Here is a 22922-nt window from a genome sequence, read left to right on the forward strand (position 1 = left end):
TCTTTTTATTCAAACCTGCGTGTGTGTTTGTTTGTGTGTGTGTGGTTTAACTTTCACATTATCTTTTTACTAGCCAGGTCATCTTTAACGGATCTGTTGCTTCATATATCCAGCTTTACTAGATAAAACGTGTTTCTGTTGATTGTTCTGTAACCTCGCGAATCTATTCGCACATCCAATGACAATACGAGCAAAGTGAATCTCTCATTGAGGCCCTTGGCTGAAGAGAAGACAACTTTACAGACTTTTAAAAGGCTTTTGAAAGAGTCTGGCTTGAGAAGCTATACCATGTGATGCGAAGATTCAACATCGAAGAAACGTTTCATCCAAATCATTGATTCGCTGTATAAGAGCTCAGCTAATAAATGAATAACTTTTATAAGACAGTAGGCCTACGTCAAGGGTGCACCCTATCGCCTGTGTTGTTCAACATTTTTATGGAGATCTGAAACCCTCAACGACCATCACACTTTCATTTGCAACCTACGCTTTGCAGACGACATTTAACCGATAATAGGCACTGACAGAGAACTGCAAGACCTTACCAACAGACTGACATGTACAGTTGAAACGCACATGGAATAAAGACCAGGCACTGGTAGGAGTAATGTCATAGTCATTAGCTATGGTAAAACAAATGTCTACATGGACGGAGGTAAAAAGCTTTAAGTACTCGGACGTTACCCTTTCCAAGGACGCCAAACTCCATGACAGGTATCTGTAGCAGTAACAGCGGCAAGACTAGGCTGGACAAGGTCTCGAACAGCCATAACATCTGCTTCATTACCAAAAATACAACTGTACAAGTACTGATCCTGCTTTACAAATGGTAATGTGAACTTCGCTTGCCGGTACGGAGAGGATAATGCAGGCATTCGATAAAAAGTGCCTTAGGAGGCTGGTCTGGATCTCGTAGAGAGAACAAAACAATGACTGTACTAAGCACGGTCGTCACACTCGTAGGACACCAGGAATATCTACTTGCAAGCGGCACAAGCTGGTCTGGTTTGGCCACGTGACCAGGCGTGAAAACTTGTCGAAAAGGAATCTTGGAAGGGGGTCGACACCCCAGTGGCCAGAGGATGAACTGGCTTATGAATGTAAAGGGCGGACTGGTCGTCGTGTACAGGACTTGCTTACTGTCGTCCAAGTCAGGCGCTAGTGGCTTACTTGTCAGCCGCCTAGTCTATTCCTATATTCCCCCAACAACCGGTACCAGTCAAGGGATGAATGAATGAAAGAGAAGACAGCCTATCTTGAGAGTAAATGAATAATTGACTTTTGTATCAATACTAGGAGCCGTTCTCATGAATCAAAACCACAAGAGACCGGAAGCGTTGTGAAATCCTGACATTGGAAAAGGGTGAAGACTCAGGTGAAGCTAATTTTCGACCGATATTCAAACTAGGTATTGTAGCGCCCTCCTTCCTCGATTAACAAAAACTGAGATCGACGATCCTCCTGACTCAGGCTCACACAGGAAAGGATCGCCTAGTTAAGACACAGCTAAGATGTCTGGGAAAGATTGAGACAGTGAGGTAGGAAAACGGAAACAATCAACATAGATAAAACTAGACCCGAAGTAAATACAATCTCTGAGGCCTTTGCTATCTCACAACCCAAAGGTAAGGTCACAGGACTAAAGTTTGGGTGTTGACCGTGGATTTTTGCTTAAATTGCTGCCCCTTTAATTGTATCAGTCCTTTTTTAAAAATGAGTTTCTTGACCGAAGTGCATACTACACACTACTCAGTTCAAGTAGCCTTCACTGTGTGCGTGTGAGATATGATTTTTGACAGATCACAACAGGACATAAAAATACAGAATGTGCATTACCTCTTAACCTACTCATCACAAGATAGATTATCTTAAAGTAGCCGACAAATCACGGATAGGAACTCACTCGCAATGTAGTGTTAATCATGTCCCTTTACCTGGTCGATGTGCACGTGATAGACTCGAGCCCGGTAGTGCGCGTGAATACGCGAGACTAGGTGCATTAAAGGTCTAGTGGGGTGCTTTGGGACAAGTAATAGTAGTTCAAGCTTTTCATCACTAAGTTTGCAGCGTATTTTTGGAACATACAAGACTACGTCAGCTATGCATTCCTGTGTCCGCGACATCAGTCCAACGAGTTCAGTAAGTGGAGCTGACTGATAAAGCTGTATATCTTCCCGTGACATGGCGTGAAATAACATCAGACAGAGGGGATGTACAGAAAAAAAGTATTTGACCCAAGACAGACTCTTACGCGACATCACACTCAGCAGCATTTGGGTACCCCCCCCCCCCACACACACACACCCGCACAGTCTAGCTTAGGTCCATGAGATAGGATCGATTTAGGACAAAGCAACATCAAAAATGCCGAACGAATTCTGAAGTATCAAATGCAGGCGATAAGTCTAACAACCCCAGGAATAACACTTTGCCACCCCTATCACTACGGAGTAGATCTTTTACAACTTTAAGAAGTGCAGAAGTACCATGGCCTTTTCTATAAGTCGACTGGAATGGATCAAGGAGATGATTTTTGCTCCACACATACAATAAGGTCATAAAGAATAATCCATGCTCAATCCTTATGTCTATATTGTTGAACTCTTTCTGTGTATGATGATATTGTAGGCGCGTGTTTCGAGAAAGGAAGTAGTATCTTGGGCAGTAGTATCTTGCACTGAGCTTTACCCAGTCTAGACCTTTAAAAGTCTGCGGCCAGTCTTTCGCTTCGTGTTGTGCCTACAGAAGACTATCAGCATCCTGAGCAGAGTCATAATAATCCATGCACTTCACAAATAACTTTTCATCCAAAAGTAAAATGTGCAGGTTGGCATGAGGCAAGTAGGCGTATCGTTAGACATGCAGTCACGAGTTTCTCGCATGTAAATATTAACATAATAGCTTATCATGTTCAGATTTTCTGACACATCTCTAGCCAGGCCTAAAGGCCTATCTAGGTGCAATGTTCAAAGCGTAATCAAGTCAAGTCGTCAAACCGACCTCAGTGCAAGACAATCTTTTTTTGTGGGTGAACCGAAAGGAAGGGTAGATTAACTCAGGGAAGAAGCATCTTGTACATCTCCGCCACGTTATTTTGTGAACTCAATTCGGGTAGTGCTTTAAGTGGACAGCTAGCAGATTAGGAAACTGATAGGTCAACGGAGCGAGTTGATAAATGCAGAAAGAGCATATTGTATTTTTGGAGACTAGTTTTCGTATCGTAATAAAGATACAGAATTTAAATGTAGAGTTAATACCTACACGAACTCCGTTCTTGTCAACTAGGTCTTCATACTTGATGTTTGTCATCTTCGATATTTTCTACACTGAGACAGACAATAGGATGTAAAAAAAAAAGTACTCACTGTGTCACTCTTCTGCCACAGTCCTTGCTGCAGCTGTACTTATATAATGTAGATTGTTCTCGTCCGACATTGTCGCTTTTGACAACTTCGGCAGGACATGGACATCTGCAACAACAACAGGAATTCATAAATCAACTATGTTAGGTCTCGCAGGAAGGTAATCGTTTCATGCAGACAGAAAAGTTCGGTGTTCTGGTTCGGTTGGTTCCACTCATTGGCTGCTCTTTGAAGCCATTTACGCGGAAATTATCTCAAAGCGATCTGCAACATGACTATTCTCAGAGATGATCTCGGTCTCTCGCAGACAAGAAGAAACAACACTGTAAGTACAGACAATCATGACGACCGGCGAACGTTTGTCTCCAACGTCACGCCTGCAGCCAAACATTTCGCCGCCAAACGTGTTTCTGATTCCACACTGGTCTCCATCTCTCTGGAATCCAACGGCAGCAACAAATCTCAAGCAGATGCTGAGGTCGGTTTTCGTCGGTCTGGTGCTCGAGGTCGCCCAAGGTGTGGCGGTGTGACGACTTTCACTGTTCTATTCAGTATCTGCAGCATTTTGGTGTCAGCCCTCCACAATTACCTGCCTTCACAGGTGAGTTTTCCGACTTCTCCGTTGTTTCCTTTGCTAGTTTCTTCATAAAATTTTAAAAATCAAGTTGAAAGAAACCATCATCATTATTCAAAGACTCTTTTGTCGAACTAATTGTTAAACAGTCATCGTTATCAATTTTTTGACAATGCATAATGTCTACACTTCGTAATTATATTTATATTTTACCTGCTGCCTTCATCTCTTTCTGAATTCTGTTCCTTTTTTTCTCGTCGTCCTCATTATTATTCTTAGTCATTCTTGTTCTCAGATTCCTAGCATTGAAAAAGAATTCGGCATTAGCAGCACTAAGAGCGGCCTGCTGGTCAGCGCCATTCAGATGGGCTACCTTTCCGCCTGTCTGTTCCTGGGCCACCTGTGCAAGCAGACACATATCCCGCGTTTTCTCGCCTGGACGGTGTTCGTCTTCGGCATGGCCGGCATCGTGCCCGCGCTGGTGGAGTTCGCCGTTCATCCGACTTTGCCCAAGAAGTCCGGGTCCTCGATCACTCTTGTCAATGCGTCCTCCTCGTCTGAGGCGTGGCGACAAGTCAGCACGCAGTCGATGGGCTTGTCGTCCTCCACTTTCAAACAACAGCTTGCTTTCAACACAAGTATAGATTATATTCAAAATTCATTATCATCGTCAATATCATCATCAACAAGAGAAATATCATCGTCGTCCTCCTCTTCCTTGTCATCTCCATCACCGTCAATATCTTTGTCATCAATGTCACCACACCTGCCATCGCCACGGCCACCTCCACCCTTACCCGCATTTTCCTCCTCCCAATTATCATCATCCTCTGGTCCATCACGTGCTCCAGCTAGTACCGAAATCCTCCCCGATGGTTCGACGCATGCGACCAGATCGTATGACACGCTTGCCACTGAGGAATCTGTGACCGAAGCAGTCTTGCTGAGCTCAGTCGATCCCCCTGAGTCCTCCGAAGTAGGGTCACTTACTCTTTCTCATGCAGCCTCCTCAGTTAATCGCCCCCAGCCCTTCTCTGCCGCTCCCCTAGGGCTTGGGCAGTCCCTGTCCTTCGGCATGACGTCACCCGACCTCTCGTCTGCCTCGTCCAACGAGCCTGATACGTCGGCCACTTCGTCACGTACGCACTCTGAGACTGTGACCTTTGCAAGGCTTTCGGTGACGACCATCAAGACGTCGTTTCCATCATTTCCACCATCATCTCATCCATCGGAGGTGTTTCATTCAACCACAAATTTCTCGCGGAATACACATCTCGCAGATCTTGCATCATCTACAGACTCGTTGTCGTCTGGCTCTCCTCCAACCTCGCAATCTGACCACCAGGAAAACATCACATCTCTTTCGTTGTCCCCTCGCTTCTCATCTGGCACACCGACATTGCTTACCAGCAAGCCCCAGACTACATCTCAGTCAGACCCTTTACTGTGTGATCCTAACAGGGGCAAACATCCAAGTACTGACCAGCAGGGAAATGTGAATAATTTGCTTAACTCCCCTGCCGATGAGGACGAGGAGGAGGCAGCTCTAGGAAAGAAGAACAGTTGGATAGTCTGGTTGCTAGGAATCTGTCTCTTCATAATGGGCGCTGCACGGTCAGCAGAAATCTCTTTGCCCACGCACTACATCGACAGCAACCTGGACGACAAGTCTAAGACAGGGGTACTGGCAGGTGAGCGTTAAGAAAAGATTTTGACACACGCACCACTCCCTCAGTGTTAGAGCACAGAGTTAAATTTGCTAACGGCTCAGTGTCGACAAAAACTGCCTAATGATGTTTTTAATCTGACTAATGTTTGACCAGATTTTGCAAAATATTTATATAACCATCAAAACTTGGCCAAACTGGGTCAAAAGTTTGTCCATATTTGTCAGGTTCAAGCTGAAATTATCGGCTTTTTTGCATTGCATTTTTTATTTGTTCGGTGTGTGCTTCTGTATATACTATACTATACAGCGAGACGTGTGTCTATGTAGTTGTGAGGTCGCAAAGTGTACTTTTTACTCACAAAAATCTGTTACCATCCCTAACTGTTCCAGTCGACTGCACAAAATAATACGGGAGTAAAATAGCTTATCAAAGGTTAGGTGTAATAGGATATTCGAAATAAGATTACGATTTGTTGGTAGGAAGAATGGGAAGATCATCTACTCTTTAATTAAGAGTATTTAGATTGCGGGGAAGGCCTGTAGTTTTTAATAAAGATTTTAAGAAAAATTGCGCCTTGTTAGAAATGCATCTGTTCTTCGATCAAACTAGTCAATGAAAATTCTCTTTGATGTTGTTTCAGGTGTTATCATGACTGCTCTTTTTTTTGGTCCTCCTTTTGCGATGCTCTTTGGAAGTTTCACCAGTCATCTCCCCGTTGATCTTTCGGGTAAATTTCAGTTTTCTCACTTACAAGAATGGCTGGATATTGTCCACCTCACTATTGACGCTATTAAAAAAAAAAAACGCTATCGAAACTATACATTCATAAAATTTGGAAGCTGTATTTCTACTTATTCAATTGTTAAGAAAGGCTCATGGAAGAATTTCAATATTCAGACATTTCTTTTGTGTCTGACCCTTCTCTCGTTCTTTGTACTTACATGCACTTATCATATTTCGAACGAAGGAATACATATATGATGCACTGTTGTCTAAAACATGTTTCATGTCACAGACTCAAAGTTGACGACAGACTTACTGTTATACATTAAACAATGCCATAGTTTCCCCTACCGATGCACTATGCATCGACCTTAAAAGAAAAGTGAGTTGAAATGTTCTGAAACGTTTCTAATCAAATATTTCATTTCCTTTTACTTACAATAGTATATAAAACCCATACGCGCAGATTCCAGCAAAAGATGGCGGCCTTAACTTAATAGTCATTTTGAATGGCCTTGTACTGCTACAGAGTAGTAATTCAGATAAGACTTAAGTAAACTAGTGTTTTGTAACCGGAAATGATTTAGAACGCCAGCTTAATCCCAAATTGTCATTTCACTTGATTCAGATACAGATTTTATATCTCAGTTTTCATAATTATCGTTTAAGGCCAGGTATCTCTTTCTGCTGAAGTTTGGATAGCAGTTTATGTCTCGTTGACAGCTTGCCTTGCAATATAAATTTTTAAAAAATTCTAAAGAAATTTCGGAAAAAATACTTAGCGTGATAATTATGGCGGCAATGATGCTGGTACAGTATTAAACCATGATGTGTTTTCATGCAGCTCATTGTTTCCCGTCTTGTTGCATGTTAGACACACAAATTACGACAGATGACCCGCGGTGGATTGGTGCCTGGTGGCTTGGGTTCCTGATTCTAGGAGTGGCTAGCATTGCGGCAGGGATCCCAGTGTGCTTCATTCCCAGGACCACCAAGACTGTCCCTGTAAATGAAGAGAAAATGACTAGTGATGGCACTGTAGAGCTGCTGAAAGGTGAGTTTGACTCACTGTGCACTACAGGTGAGCCACGCCTTTCCTTGTGAATATTTGGTCTGGATTTAGTTTACAGAAGTTGAATTCAAAGATATAAATTAAAATATAAAAAGCCGCCTAACAGCCCTTCATACCGATTACAGTCTACATCTTGCCGTGCATCATTCTTGTCTTCACCACAGATTTACCTCGCTCATTGTGGCGACTCGCCAAAAACCGCGTGGTGATGCTGGCGGCCTTGGCTCTCACCTTTGCCTCCACGGCCAGCATCGGGTATATGGCCTTTGCCACTAAATACCTGATAAACCAGTTTCACTTGCCACTCAGCAGAGCAAACGTAGTTCTCGGTATGTCCGTTTTCATTCATTCAATGATTCATTCGTTCGTTCATTCATTATTTTCGTTTACTCATTTATTCCTTATTTCATTTATTTATCTTTCGTTCATTAGTTCGTTTATTCATTCATTGTATTCCTTCATTGTTCCTTTATTGATTTGTTCATTATTTTTCGTCATTGATATTCAGTGATATTTTATTTTTCAGATCAATAACTTATTGGAGGACTATCGATAAATTTACTTCAAATTTTCTTTTTATTTTTAAATCAACAGTGGCTGACAAAAATAACAAATTATTTTATTTATTGTTTAACCGGCTAAAGGAGTGTCCGGTGTGCTGACGGCTCTCCTGGGGACGTTTTTTGGGGGTCTGTTGTCTACGCGATTCAAGCTGGATGTGATGGGGAACTTGAAGCTCGGAGCAGTCAATACTTTGGTGGCCACAGTGGCCCAGCTCCTCAACTTGTTCTTCGGATGCACGAATCAGCATATCGTGGGATATGGGCATACATTGATTAACAGGCAAGCCTGCGCTTTGTCGACAAATATGTTCTAATGTGATTAGAAGCTGATGCTCTTCTACTTCCCAACCCCCCTACCCGCCTTCCACAGAACCAGTGGCGTATGAAGATGCTCGGGAAGTGGGATGGGAATGGGTGCAAACTCCGTCCTCTCGCACATTACGAAAAAAAAGGAAGGGGTGGGTTAGTGAAGACATGCACACACGCACACGTACTCGGTGGTAGCATCACAACACATGCTGCGTTTAGTGTTGAACGACAAAGCGACACTTAACAAGAAACAAAACTCATTGAAAAATGACTCACCCGCTTATCGCAATCAAAGACTACGTGTAAAAAAGCATAACTTTTCCTTATTTTGTTACTCTCATAAATACAAATTTGTCATCTCTCTCTCTCATCCTTTGTTAAACTTGGTCAATCGCTTGACAACATTGACTGTGCAATGAACCTACGAGTGTGGAATGCAGACAGCGACAGGGGACTTTTTTGTGGTGGTAATTTGATAAATGTACCCTGAAAAATATAACAAGGTAGGAAAATTTATCAGTCTTTGTTTTTTAACAGTTTGCATCAAACAGGCAAAAAAACGTAAGATTTCTATCTTCATATCAATATTTTCTGTGCTGAAAATAAAACGTCTCTTTTTTAAGGTTTCACAAATAATAATATTTTCTGTTCTCTTACGGATTCTTCTTTTTTTAGTTCAGGAGATGACATCAACTCTACATTTGACATTGCACGTGAGTGCTCCTGCAACACAAGCGCAGTGCTTGTCTCTTGTGGAGACAACGGACAGAGTTATCTATCTCCTTGCTTTGCTGGCTGCCGCAACGTCACTGAATCGGTAAACGAAGTCCGAGCTTATTTAAGACAAATAGAGGAAGGAGAGAGAGAGATCGAGAGAGAGAGATCGAGAGAGAGAGATCGAGAGAGAGAGAGAGATCGAGAGAGAGAGAGAGATCGAGATCGAGAGAGAGAGAGAGAGAGAGAGAGAGAGAGAGAGAGAGAGAGAGAGAGAAACAAACAGAAGACACATTTTTGACATTTGACAGTTGACAGTTGATCATGTTAATGTCAGAGATGTTAAACCACATCTATATAAAACCTTTTCCGTTATTTTTTAATGCGGAAATCTTTCTTTCAAAATTATAGATGACAGTCATCTATATTCACATTAATACTAAGAGTCAAGATAGGAACAGGAAAAAAGTGAGTGAAATGAGAGGTTTCCAGCATAGGCAAGAATAAACATACTTGTAGCAAATATTCGCAATAGTTTGATTATCGTGACTTCCCTCTAACAACTATTTAATAATTTTGATTCCTATCATAGATTTATGGAGAATGCAGTGAGGTGTCCGGAGGTTCCTTAATACCAGGGCTGTGTGACCCAGGCTGTGAGTTTTTCATTCCCTACATGGCAGTGTCAGCTGTGTCCGACGTGGCGACGGCACAAGCCCTGTTACCTCTCTACGTTGCTGTTATTAGGTACCCGCCTCTAATGTAGTTCGCAAGGCAAAATCTTCCTCCTCCCCACCATCATCTTCCTAATGGGAACAAATTTAATATCAGGTCCAGCGGTGGACTGTGCATTTAACCGATGTGCCTCAACCAAAAATTCTCTGTTCAACCATATAATAAAACAAATTCAACTTACCAGGAACACTCGCAGTTTCTGACCATCTGTTGTAACAAGTACAATGCTATTCTATGTAAATGACTCCTCTCTTCCTCCGTCCGTCCACTCAATCTAAGACACAGCGTCCAAGAATTTCCAGAATTGATCACCATCTTACGCAAATCACACGACACGTTCACTGGTGAGCGCTCAAAGTAAAAACTTTCAAAATACTTCAGAACCCTCTATAACTCCAAGAATAAATTATCTTGTATCACTTTCATCCATAATAAAACCTTCAGAAGGATGCACACCACGCCAGCAATTCATTTTCCCCTCCACCGCACAACGGTACATACCGTCAACTCGATCCAAAACAGCAGAAGACTTTGTATTATCCGCCAAAGTGATGGTTGATGTAACAAACACCACCATTGGACAGGAAACGTCACGTGATCTACAACGCACCTTCCTCAAATCAATTTTTTTTTAATCTATTTATTTCTTCTAACAATCAAATAACTTAGTGCACAGAATGGTAGAAATAACTTTTAATTATCGATGTTCTCATTACGAAACTCTATCTTGTCACCTTGACCTGTCTAATGTCAAGGGAGAGTACTGTCTCTCAAACTAGCGTGTGCCATGAACATTGTGTTTTATATGCGTGACCTTATTTTTTTAAAAACTGTTTTCAACATGACTAATCCCTATTTAAGACACTGGGGTTAATAATTGGTCGAATCTTTGCCTTTGTCTTGTTTTGCAGGAGTGTGGCGGAGACAGATAAGAGTCTGTCGGTGGCTCTGCTGACATTCCTTGTGACTTTAGGAGGTAAAGACAATATTACCAAAATAAATGGCAGTCAACATGCGTAACAAGAACCATCGTATAATATTAATAATAGCTATTTCAGTTTGTAGTCCAGAGTAATTTAGAACAGTTTGGTTTACAAGTCCCTTATTGAGCAAGCAGCAACAGATGTCGCGAATAGCGAATTGTTTCCTTTAATGGGAAAATATATGATTCAATAGACGTATCTGTTTATGCTGCTAAACATGTGTGTTTGTGCACTCCTTAAACATCAAGACCTGGGATCTCTGTGATTAGTATATTCTCAAAGAAGATGGATAACAAATTAATAAACTAATAACCGTTAATGATGATAAGTCGTGTATGCTGGCCAAGGACCATTCTTAGAATGACACATAAGGAAAAACTAAATTTATTAGTCAAACACTCGTTCTTATTCCTCGTTCTTATTCGCCTTGTTAAGAACGCCCTTAAGAAGTGAGGTTCTCAAAAAGCCTTTACCATTACCCCAAGGCAACTGTTTAACAACAATAATGATGACAACGACAGCATAGATAAATTTATGTCCTTCCACTTTTTCTATTATCAAATATAGCACCCAATAAAACGCCGTTAAAATTTCCCATTGTTGCAGGTTTTTTGCCTGGTCCAATCATCTTTGGTCGCATGGTGGACAATGCTTGCATTGTATGGTCGGGGTCATCGGGTGATGGCTCCTGCCTCCTCTATGACAACGAGTTGCTCCGATACAGCGTAAAAGGTGCTGACTTGGCAATAAAAGCAATGACTGCTTTGCCTATTTTTGTGGCAGTTCTGTGGATCATGCGATCTCCAGACAGAGATGTCAAAGATGACATTAGCATCGATATTGACAGTCCGGGTACACCTGACAAACTTTTGGAAAAGAAAATACCGAATCTTACAACACGTCTGTAGATTATTACCGATATGCCTATTTTCTTTTTTGTTTTATTCTGGGTTGCTGGATGACAAATCTCGCCATGAATATGAAGAACATCGAGAAATCCAAACAAGGTTTAGTCTTAACGGATTTTTTGCCCCAAGAGTTGCTTATACTTACTCTGCTGCGATGTCTCTTATGAGAAAAAAAAAAAAAAACCAAACTGCAATATAGTAACGACGCACGAAGAAATGAAACACTTTTGGGAAAGCTTATACTTTTTTAAAAAGAATTTTTTTTTATTTCAAGGGAAAATGCAACAGAAATCCCCCAAACATGTTTTTATTGATTTTGAGCTGCGTGCGACACCTGTGACAATGCTGCACATGTTTTGCTGAGTTTCTCTGTACTAAAAGAATTTATTTCATAAACCTTTAGATTTTTCCATTGCTGCTGTATGAATCATCCAATCTTTTTCGTTTTTCTGGTTAAGGATTAAAAATAATAATAAAAACCTACCATTGAGATGTGACATTTATTTTTCGTGAACTTCGATTTATAACTGAGTGTAAATTAGTATAACCGTACATGTTCTGTTCACTTTTAGTACTTTAATGAATCAACTTTATCAAAATTTACTTTATGTAAAGTATATTTAAATGTGTTTATTTTGTGATGTTGCATTAAAAGTTAAAGGATGAGTTACAGACATTAAACTATTTCATTAAACTACTGTCTGCTAAGTTTAGTGTCTTTCGATTAGTGCAGCACTGTAAGCTCATCTTCACCAGCGATCTGTATACATCTCTCTTGCCTCACCATGACTGCCCAACCTTGCTGTAACCCTTTTGATACAATGTCATTGTGAGATTATTTTGCCTTTTCTGCCTTGTAGTTCTGTCTGTTGATAGGTGACTTATATAAGTCTGTTTAAAGGTGTGCTATGAGCATTTCTGGATCTGTATTTAGATGGTGGGTGAAATCTGCCTATTATTATTATTATTATTATTATTATTATTATTATTATATTATTATTATTATTATTATTATTATTATTATTATTATTATGTTCCACATTGTCAGCAAAAAGCAACAACCATTATCTAGTAGATGTCTCCTCACTCTGAACTCCCGCAGACTGACTGGTCAAAGACTTTATACCGGCAGCTAGTTCCTAATTCAGATCGCAAATTCTGCAAAGGAGACAAAGACGCTTCACCAGAACAGACTCCGGGTATCCAGGGTAGTTTCGGCCATTCTCAGTGGAGGATATCAAGCTCAGCGGAACCCAGTTCGGCTGCTTGATATACCAACAGCTATACTGTTTTCGCACAAAACACTGTGGTGTACGTATTCATCAAAGTCTAGTGGGGCAAGGCAGAATAGACAGAAATTATCAAATATTGAAGGCACTCAGATTAACTCACCACAAAAGAATAAGTTGTATTCGTTGATGTTCTATTTTCGCACTATGCGAGAAAGGTTTAATGCAACCACGAAAAAACTGTTTAACCCCTCACTCCCTACAGCCAAATCATGCTTTGATGAGAAGTGAAATAAAAGGAGTTTCTGCATAACGTATTTCGAAAAGGCTATATATAACCTGTTCGGACGCTGTCTTGAGCCCTTGTCCCGAGCTCCGTTACAAGAACTTGCTTGGAATACTATATATGCACATAGAGAGCAATGACTTCAGCGGCTTGAGTGTCGGAGATTCATGCCTCGAGCTGTCTGCAGTTTAGAACGTTTAGAAGTTCATCAGCAGGGACAGGATCTGGATACCTCATAGATGGTGTACCACTGGAAAAATCCTGCGGTGGTAATTTAAATTACTTTAGCATACAAATTCGTACATGTCTTGAATTTTCACTGCTATTGGAGTATATATACATAAATACATAAAATGCCTATATAACAATAGTAGTGCCAACATACGTATCATGAGGCTTGGTAGTTAATCTGATGTTCATTACTTTAAAAACATTGAATAGTGCAGGATTGCATTTTTTTGTCTTGACAATTTTTTTATTACATTTTCTTCATATTAATTTTGAATTATATATGGCACTTATACTTTGGTGCAAACGTAAACAGTGTATATATAGTTGTTGACCAGACGTGAGTGTCATCTGCCCATATGGATGATTACAAAGTTTTACCCATCTGAGACTTTTCTCCCTGTCACGATTCGGGCTTGGAAATGATATGAACTTCACTTGTCCGTTCTCAAGTCTTTCGGGGTACCTAGAATCGGAGTTGCACAAACCCCAAGAGCATCTTTTTGTCTTGCTAAGTCAATGAGCGTATTGTTACTAGACATGCGAAATAAAATTAGCCTGCAAAAATTTTTTCCTTAGACTTCATAAGGTCGTTGTATGAGCAAAAATACTAAATACAATATTAAATGTATTCAGTAACGTAGGATTTATTGGTAATGATGTCTAAAGGCCATTAATCTTTAAACAGTTCAATCTTCAAAATGCCATATTCTTAAAGTGTTCATGTTCATACGCTTGATAAATGCACGGTTGCTGAGACTTACGAGATGGACAAAGCAGGCAAGTTCTCCGTTAAAACTCACTAAACGGGTTCGATGACATTTTAAGTACCTCTGATTACCTGAATATTAGCGAAGTTATGTTCATTTGCTTCGTTTTCCTGACAGCTAAAACCCATGCATCACTAATTTACCTTACCTGATGTCGACGTCTTACGGCACAATAACAAACAGTTCCTTAGCTAGGGTTTACTTCTTTCGTTGGCAAACCTTTCAGTTTAAAATAAAAACACAAAATCCCCAGAAAAGTCAGCACATTTAGCTAAGGGTTTTCTTTTAAAATTAAAATATTAAAAATATATTCCTTTTACACTTGGGCGATGTTTTGGTCATCTGCTATTTCAATAGAAAATTAAAATAAAAAATTATTTCAAGTTATCTCTAGCAAATGAATGTTGATGCATCACAAGCGCGACGATAGTCATGTACGTGCTAGTCGATGCAAAATACACTCATCACACATATTTTAAAAAGACCTTTAAAAAGACGAAGGATTAGTATTTCGAGAGAACAAACCATAATTTACCATTGCAAATGCCTTGTCAGCCATTTTTTTCATCTCATTGGTATAATTCACCAACTGCAGTCGTTTAGTTAGTGATTTAATGTGTTTGCATTGTATATGCATACACAATGATTCAATAATCATCTATCGTCGGGTGTGTTTCTATATTTAACAGAGAGCAATACTCTTGGAATATCATGGCATGATTCTGCGTGGATACCTCACCTAAACCAAACCAATGTTCTGGATTACTTCTCAGAGCGATCAAATCCCTTCTACGACCGTACATGCAATAATGAACTCATCAAAATGCAGCGTCTCAGCCCTGATCAGCTAATGTAAGTCACATACTTAGCTATCATATTAATACCAGTCTAGAAACACAGTAACAATTAGAAACCCATACTGATTCTTTGTATCAAACCTGAGACCCTAGTTGAAAATTACATTTACTGCAGCATGATGGTGCAATGGTTAGTTAGCACCTGTCATCTGTAATATGACGAATGTAGACTTACCTTACATATGCTCTTAGCAATTCACCGAACCTGCCGCCACATACACGCTCTCGATACTGAGAGTTATGCTTCCACATCCATTTGATGTGTAAGAGAATAAGTCACAGAGTTTAGATGACTAGGTGAGGGAATCAGCTGCTGTAAGGTCATATTTTTATGTTATTTTAATCATCATGTTATTTCATACATTTTATTCATAGAAGACATGTCATATTACTACTATGCTTGGACTTTTTTCTTTGCTTCATAAGACAAAGAATGTTCTGTTTTTATAAAAATTTTAATTGATGACTATATTAGATTGTAAACGTACTAAAAAGACAGAGGTGTGTTTTTATATATATATATGCTTGCATTTGTCATTAAGTTGTATGCCAGTTGCTGGAATATCTTTCAGAAACATGGTTGGGACAGAATATACACTGCTTCATGCTCAGGAGCCTATTTTATATGTCATAAGAAAGCAGCTTCGCCACTCGCCAACACATGGTATGTATGTTTCTTGAGAAGAAAATAATGAGTTTGTATGCGTGAGTGAGCACTTGCATCTCAAACTTGAACTGTCAAAGGCATTAAAATACTGTTAAGTAAAAAGTAAATTAACAAATTATTTTATTACAGTGACACCACAGACTAATTATTACATCATTGGAGGCATCGTCTATCAGGCACCAGACTTGGCATCTGTCATCAATTCTCGCCTGGTGAGCCAAATAAATGATACATAAATTATGCTTTAGAAAAGAGTGGGTATTATTATTTTGGTATCAGTATTATCAGTGGTTCTGTAGCTTTCTGGAGCTGCATTTCTTGATTTTTTAATTAAAATAATGAGTGATAAAAAAATTTTAAATTGCATAAGTTCACATGTTAAAGTCACAGTTTCATGTTTAAATGAAACTTTTGTCAGTTATACTTAAAGTTATAAAAAAAAGTGCTTCAACTTGAAGGTTACACCTTTATATGCTTAATGCAAAACTTGCCTAAATTTATATGGAATTGGAAAAGTCTTTTTTCAAGATGCAGTAACTTATACACTTTTGATAATGTTTAGAGTTTTGCTTTTCAGCTTAACACCATCACTCATCTGGAAGCTGCATTTGAAGAAAGTAAGAAAATAAAAACCTAGATTTCTATAAATTATTTTTTATCATTTTATTTTCATGTTTTATTGCCTGTCTTAATGTTCCTGGACCTGTACATTTTACCACAAGGGTATAAAATATCATACAATGGTAACTTAACTTTAAATTAAAGTTTACTTAAAGGCTTGTGCTACAGATTTTGTAAGGAGGTATATTTTGTGCTTATGTCAAGACATACTGATATCTCTCAAGTTACAAGTATTCAGTGTTGAGATTTGAAAGATAAAAAGTTATTTCATGCTCTTTCCAGAGTTAAAAGCTCAATTTTTAGTTTGACGACATACAGGGATGCATACGAGGAACTTTCAAGTCTTATTATCACATTCCTATCTACACAGAATAGTTTAGACATGAAGGAAAATTAATGTTGTATTGAAAGTTTGATGTTTTTATTTCACATTTTCTTTGATGCAAAAACCCCTCCAGAAAAAGGCATCCAATATTAATGTGTCTTTCTTGTAACTTTGATTTCAGCCATGTCCTATTCAAAGTACCATCCATCAAAAGGATACTGGTGGGCATTCAAAGACAAGGAGGAGAAAGGTATTTTTGTGAAAACAGTAGACTGTAAATCTCCTTTTATACTTTTCATTGCACTTTAGTGTATATTTGCATTATTTCCTTTCCACATTGATGACAGTAATAAGAGAAAAAACTGTCTGGAGCTTCTCTATCTTGGTTTTCTTCTGATATTGTTTGCAGTAAAAGAAGAAGCAAAGAAAGACAAGAAGAAGAAAAAGGAAGAACCTAGCTCTATGTTTCAGCGACAGCGAGTAGACTTACTTTTGGAAGAGCTTGCTAAAAAATACCCCCCACAATTCATGCCACCACCACAACCAGAAGTCAAAGGTATATTTTAGGGTTATGTTGACATTTTTTTGTCCATTGCTATATTAGCTTTTCGTGTTTCCTTTTTATCACTCAGAATGGCCTTTATCTCTTGTTCTACTTTGTGTAAATCTCACCCTACCTTTTTTTGTCACATTCTAATGGTAGATAGAGGTATTGCAGAGCTGTTAGCCATACCAGACGTTTGCTATTATCATTGAAAACATTCTTTTTTTCTTCTGAAGATAGTGTTTCTGATGGTGGTACTATTTTGTAAGGCTAGTAGTTCTGTCACAACATTTCTATGGCATTGACTGGCAACCCTAACATTGTCGGATGTTGCAAGACCATGTTACAGTCTTGCCCAACTTACCTTTCTGAAATAGCGAATCCCTAGAAACTAACTCCCCTTGGTCAAAATATGTGCATTCCCTTTCTGTCCTACATATTAGAGATAAAAAAAAATAACATTTTCAAGTCACTCTTTTGGGAAGTCCTTTGTTCACAGATTTGCTTCTGTACTTTATAGTGGAATATGTCCCGGAATAGAAAGTTAAACCTTTCCCCATTGTTTTTTTATATGTGTGTTCGGCAGTTGGGAATGGGTTGAGAGCAAAAAGCTTAAAAATGGGACTAATATGATCAAAATATCTGATTCATCTTTCGCCATCATATTAAAATCTGTCCATATTTTGTGACATAATACAGAAATCTCATGTATGTCATATGAGACTTTTTTATATTCTTTCAGAGGAAGTACCTAAAGCAGAACCCAAGGTAGAAAAAGTGGAAAAACCAGATGACAAATCTACTGGCAGCATGAAACCACCTCCAGAGAAAAAACCTAAACTCAGATGATAAATATCGTTGTAATATTTGTGTGTGTGCATGTGTGTACAAGAGTGAACAAATGTATGTTAAATTGTATATTGGCAAATGTTATGGCATATTTGGATGCACTTTTTTTCATGTGTCCTATAACGTCAGCATATATCCATTATATAAAGAAAAGTAATGTTGATCCCAAAATAAGTTCATAAATAGGTCAGTCCCAAGGACTTGAATATTCAAATAATATTTAATAAATGTTTATTTGCCAGTCTTATCAATTTGCTTTTGTTTGTATTTCTTTGATGTGTGGTTAACTTTCAGTTCATTTGTGGTTTTTCGTGCGCAGTCCATTGAGCTCACCTCAACAATGGGAAATGCACTCATTTATTATTTCATTGAACTTGCTGCTTGCATACTAATTTTAAGAACAGCTTATTCGGAAAAAAAAGCTGTCAACCAGCACTGTCATTGCCACACTCAAAACATTCCAGAAGTGTTCAAAGCCAGGAATGGCAAACTTAGTGATCCGGATCTGAATAGACATGTCTGACATATACGCATTGGCATGATCACACATGGGATAACATTTTATTCTTCAAAGCAGCTGCAAAATCATTCAACAATTCGTTAACAAAAAAACTGTCTGCAGGAGGAACTTATTTTCACAGCAGTGTACAACATGCTGTTACACCTTGTGTTCATATTGTCCGCAGTTTGGTAACTATGACAACACGAACTGTTTGATCAAATGAAGAGCATACAGCAAGGCCTTCCTTGTCTGGTGACCAGTCAAAACTGCTGATCGGTTGGGTAGACAGTGTAACATTTTGTTGTAAATTTATTGTTCCAGCCACACCCATGGCAACTCCTTCACCATCTTTGGTCACACGATTTGACGGATAGGAACTGCAATTCAGACATATCGCTATAGAGTGAAAACAACTTCATCTCTGGCATCAGTAGGATCATATAGTTACTTGATTAAAGTAGAATATCTAAGATTAACGGAGTGGGCTCAACCATTCACAAAGTTAAGGCATTACATCCTAAGAATCATTAAACAAAATTAACACCAGAAAGATTTAAACAGATCTCGACTTGCAAATAAAAGTTTTAATCAGTGGGAAAAGTAAAATTTTAAATTGTGTGTTCATATATTGGTTAGTAAAAACTTGTTTTACACTAGAAATATCAAAGTTCTGCGGGGAATCCAGCATTCCACCTTTGCTGATTATAATGACTTCAAAAAGAGGATTATTTAGAAACTCACTATTTCCAAAGGTTAAGTGATCCATTGCCACCAGTTGTCATGAAAATGTCTCGATTCTGTGGCAAGTGCCTTACAGCCCATACTGTGGACTTGTGAGCCTGAAAAAAGAAGTTAATAATTGTGTTCCACATTCTCTCCACCTATAATCAAAATTTTCAAGTTAAAACCAACAAAAATGTTCAATTTCAGTAAACTTCTATTTGTAAGTGATTGTCCAGACATATTTCTGAACACCTAAAACTAATGTAGATATCTATGGCTCTAATTTGGTTTATAAAATAGCAGGTCTGCTCAAGGATAAAGTATGCACAATTACCTTTTCAGTAACGCATGCAAATCCTTTTTGTGGATGCTGCGTACGCATGTCCCAGATATGGAATTTGCTTTCAAGTGATGTCGCTGCCAGTTTATTCATGCTGATATCTTTGCGGTCAAACTCAAGACAACACACCTATCGAAAATTGCCAGGATTATCAAGTGTTTTTTCAAATAATGCAGGGTAATGTTAACAATGTATAACTTGAATAAAGCAGCTGTGAGTTAACAAGAGCATGACTCCCTTTGGAACAAAAATTTTAAATAAGTTTTTCTTAAAGATGATTTTTTTTGTTAACTCATCCAGATGCACATTTCACTTCCAGTGACACCAAGTAAATCCTTAAAACCTTCAAAACTTCGCCATAAACAGAAACTGTCATAGATTGAAGTATTACAAGAAAGAAAGTTGCTGCAGCCTCTAGGCAGCATGTCAACAGACCAATGTTATAAAGAACAAGTACTAACTTAAAGGATTCCCTCATATGTTTGTCAGTTCTCTAATGAAGAAACTACTAGGAAACTGAACAATAATAAAAATGAAATTAAATATGAAGAACATGAGTGAAAATTCTAAAAAACAATCTACAAAAGTACAATAATAAAAAGAAAGAAACTTACTCCATTTTTTATGTTTGTCTCCCATCGCAAAGCCATAGCCTTGAGATCAAATAACTTAATATCACCATTGTCATAGCCAGCAGCAACACACCTGTCTTCAGCATTGTGGGCATGTCCTGTTTGCAGATGTTAACACACTACTTAAATAAGTTTTAAGCATCATTCTCTAGTACAGCTGTGGAATCAGAATAATGAAGTTGGCAGAGAAAGCTCCTGATGTACTTCTGCAGAGAACCAAACTGACAAGAGAACTAGTGGTTATGTACAGTCAAGGTAATTTAGTCCTGGGTGCAAGAAGTCCCCATGTTGAATACATCTTGCACAGTATTATGAAAGCTTGTGCTGAACAGCTGGAAACAGGATTCAAAGTGTCAACTATGTTATTGTAGTTGCCATTGACACTGTATGACTGTACATCTGCTTCTGTGTGTGTTAATCACTATCATTTAATAGTTATTTCTAAATCTGTCAAATTACCTGTACAAATTGTATTTTCAGACCATGATGCTATGTATTTTAAGTACCCATTATAATTATTATGTCAAGGCAATCTATGACATGCCTTTTTTCAGCATAAGATCCTCATGAACCTCTAAGCCCAAGTGATTTACCAAAAGCAACAGTCCAACAATCCCTCTTGGACTCTCCTTCGCCTGGCTCCATACTCGCTACAGGCTCATTTTTCTGTCTTGGATCCCACACTTTCACTGTTCCTGTAAACAAAATTATGAATATCATATAAATATTTTTTCTTTTGGTAAGGCAACAAAAGATTACCTGCACATTCTTTTGACAATCCCTTTTCATTGAATGATCTACATTTTATATACAATCACAGCTCATTCTATTTGTCCCTCATTAAATATTTTTGTCAGTTAACTCTGAAAAATACCTTCAGATTCAGTTACTGCGATTGGAATCAACAGCTCACAAACACAATAGACACTTCTAAACATCCATTTAAATTGCACTGAATGTTGAAAATAGTTGGAAAGTATGCTATATGCACAAAGTCACAGCAAATAAAAGTTGTTTTGAAAACAGTAAAGCACTGTACCATCTCTGCTTCCTGTAACTATTTCTGGAGCCCCTTCTCCAATGCCCAGGCCTCCTACTGCATCAATGCTGTTGATAATTTCCTTGTGGGCTTTGACAGAATACAGAGGAAGCTCCAGATTCTCCAAGTTCCTAAGTATAACAAAAATTTAAAAATTGAGCTAAAACTTAATTCTTCAAACATTACTACATTACCATAAATTAATTATTATTATTATAAAGAACTCAAAATATAAACATTAATTGCTTTCTTAGTAATCTCCTTATTCCTTTTTTTTTTTACATTCTACTCAAATATAATCAGTTATATCAGTTATCAATAGTATGGTCTATTTATTAAATGAAAAACTGATTGAGATTATGTAACACAATGTAGCAGTATAACAAGAACAGTGAAATACCATATTTGAAGTTTGCCTTCAAAATCCCCTGTTGCTAAATGTCTGTTCTGTAAACTGGATGCTCCAAATGTTCCACATTTAAATGGTTTTGATTTTTCAACCTGAAATTAAGTTTCATGAAGCTTTCAATCTGATTGGAGTATGAACAATTATTATTACTTAAGCAGAAGAAACAGAAGTGGGGGAAAATTGGTGTTTTACATGGATCCAGCAACTAAGGCTATATCACAGCAAATCAGCCAGCCCTGTAAACAGATGCAACTTGCAGAGAATGTGCAGCATGCCCAAAACAAGACCTGAAGCCAGACAACCAATCCTTACTCAGGGCTTCTGCTTACGCAAAAAATTGCATACAGTACGCATTAAAAGTTCGGAGGACCCCTTCAATTTTCGTTGATGGGGTCCCATTCAAAGCTGGGCGAAGAAAAGGGACCCCTTAAAAATCTGAAGAAGGGGTCCCTGGGACCCCAAAGAATTTAGCCCTAGCAGAAGCCCTGCTTACTGTATTGCATGGTGACAGGAGTTAACTAGCTGTTGGAACGCCCGAGCAAAACAAAAAACAACAAAACAGGCCGATCATGAAATACAATACAGTTTATACAACCATCAACTTCAGTGTTTTCCTGAGTTTATAAATGATTTACAAGTGTAACACAACTTCATGAACAAGTACAACATGAAAAGTAAAATGAATACTTACATCTGTAATGCATTTTAATTCTCCATGTGAAACTTCGTATACCTGTAGTGCACCTGTACCTCTTGCATAGTTGCCAAGAACAACAAATTTTGCACTGCAAGGTATCCACTTTGTGTCAAAAAGTGTATAATTAAGAGATTTTTGAATGTGTAAGATAATTTGTGGTTTATCCATGATTGTTATTTACTTTCCCTGCTTAAGAAAACATTATAATAAAAACAATGAAAAGGAAGTCTCAACCCTCTTGTTTCAAACTGGTGTAAGACAGAAAATATCTGAAGCACGTTTGGACCTGAAGGTATAAACGACAAGAACAAGAATGGAGACGTTTCGGGAATCACTTGGCTTAGATACTGACCAAGCTTGCTCTTCTCTTTTAAAGAGTTTCGGGAGATATCATTGCAAGCAGATTTCATAAGTCAAAATTGTACGCAGTTCAATCGCTTGCCTATTCCTGCATTATAAAAATAATTGCAGTACAAAGTAGTGATCTGATGTTTATGTTTATTCCTTGTTGCTCCTCGAGGAGCACAGGGTCGCAACAACACCTCGCCAAAGGACCCGGTTTTGGGGAGCCCCCTTTTATTAATATTAATA

At 38.5% G+C, this 22922-nt stretch overlaps 3 protein-coding genes and 1 long non-coding RNA gene across 4 annotated transcripts; 2 read left to right on the forward strand and 2 right to left on the reverse strand.

The window, feature by feature from the left end:
• Positions 1–3053: 3053 nt before the first annotated feature.
• LOC112570045 lies at positions 3054–12080 on the forward strand. The gene is made up of 10 exons (XM_025248235.1): positions 3054–3963; positions 4232–5627; positions 6247–6333; positions 7204–7383; positions 7566–7730; positions 8046–8244; positions 8949–9090; positions 9580–9734; positions 10634–10698; positions 11312–12080. Exons 1-10 carry the CDS (start codon positions 3634–3636, stop codon positions 11611–11613), a joined length of 3021 nt encoding a protein of 1006 aa, XP_025104020.1. The 5' UTR covers positions 3054–3633; the 3' UTR covers positions 11614–12080.
• Positions 7209–10496, reverse strand: LOC112570047. The gene is made up of 3 exons (XR_003100580.1): positions 10224–10496; positions 9904–9996; positions 7209–7332 (listed from the first exon to the last, which is right to left on the reverse strand). It is a non-coding gene; the product is annotated as an uncharacterized LOC112570047 (long non-coding RNA).
• A 1996-nt stretch (positions 12081–14076) lies between the features above and the next one.
• LOC112569976 (mediator of RNA polymerase II transcription subunit 6-like) lies at positions 14077–18240 on the forward strand. The gene is made up of 8 exons (XM_025248106.1): positions 14077–14136; positions 14816–14978; positions 15556–15647; positions 15780–15862; positions 16228–16267; positions 16778–16846; positions 17006–17152; positions 17883–18240. Exons 1-8 carry the CDS (start codon positions 14124–14126, stop codon positions 17987–17989), a joined length of 714 nt encoding a protein of 237 aa, XP_025103891.1. The 5' UTR covers positions 14077–14123; the 3' UTR covers positions 17990–18240.
• A 288-nt stretch (positions 18241–18528) lies between these two features.
• LOC112569975 (WD repeat-containing protein 92-like) lies at positions 18529–22699 on the reverse strand. Its single transcript, XM_025248105.1, has 8 exons — positions 22326–22699; positions 21626–21726; positions 21226–21356; positions 20780–20881; positions 20169–20284; positions 19549–19683; positions 19233–19330; positions 18529–18868 (listed from the first exon to the last, which is right to left on the reverse strand). Exons 1-8 carry the CDS (start codon positions 22497–22499, stop codon positions 18661–18663), a joined length of 1065 nt encoding a protein of 354 aa, XP_025103890.1. The 5' UTR covers positions 22500–22699; the 3' UTR covers positions 18529–18660.
• Positions 22700–22922: the final 223 nt, after the last annotated feature.

The sequence above is a fragment of the Pomacea canaliculata genome, linkage group LG8, assembly GCF_003073045.1.
Source record: "Pomacea canaliculata isolate SZHN2017 linkage group LG8, ASM307304v1, whole genome shotgun sequence".
Lineage (NCBI taxonomy): Eukaryota > Metazoa > Mollusca > Gastropoda > Architaenioglossa > Ampullariidae > Pomacea > Pomacea canaliculata.

Bases quoted from the DNA above. Each gene is read 5' to 3' on its own strand.
- LOC112569975 (XM_025248105.1), bottom strand. From the start codon at position 22,499: ATGGATAAACCACAAATTATCTTACACATTCAAAAATCTCTTAATTAT. The intron at 21,727-22,325 runs GTAAGTATTCAT...ACTTAATTTCAG, and splicing joins AATTAAAATGCATTACAGAT to GTTGAAAAATCAAAACCATT. The intron at 19,684-20,168 runs GTAAGTTTCTTT...AATTTTCGATAG, and splicing joins AGACAAACATAAAAAATGGA to GTGTGTTGTCTTGAGTTTGA.
- LOC112569976 (XM_025248106.1), top strand. The intron at 15,648-15,779 runs GTATGTATGTTT...ATTTTATTACAG, and splicing joins TCGCCACTCGCCAACACATG to TGACACCACAGACTAATTAT. The intron at 16,268-16,777 runs GTAAGAAAATAA...CTTTGATTTCAG, and splicing joins GGAAGCTGCATTTGAAGAAA to CCATGTCCTATTCAAAGTAC.
- LOC112570045 (XM_025248235.1), top strand. From the start codon at position 3,634: ATGACTATTCTCAGAGATGATCTCGGTCTCTCGCAGACAAGAAGAAAC. The intron at 6,334-7,203 runs GTAAATTTCAGT...GTTGCATGTTAG, and splicing joins TCTCCCCGTTGATCTTTCGG to ACACACAAATTACGACAGAT. The intron at 10,699-11,311 runs GTAAAGACAATA...CCATTGTTGCAG, and splicing joins ATTCCTTGTGACTTTAGGAG to GTTTTTTGCCTGGTCCAATC.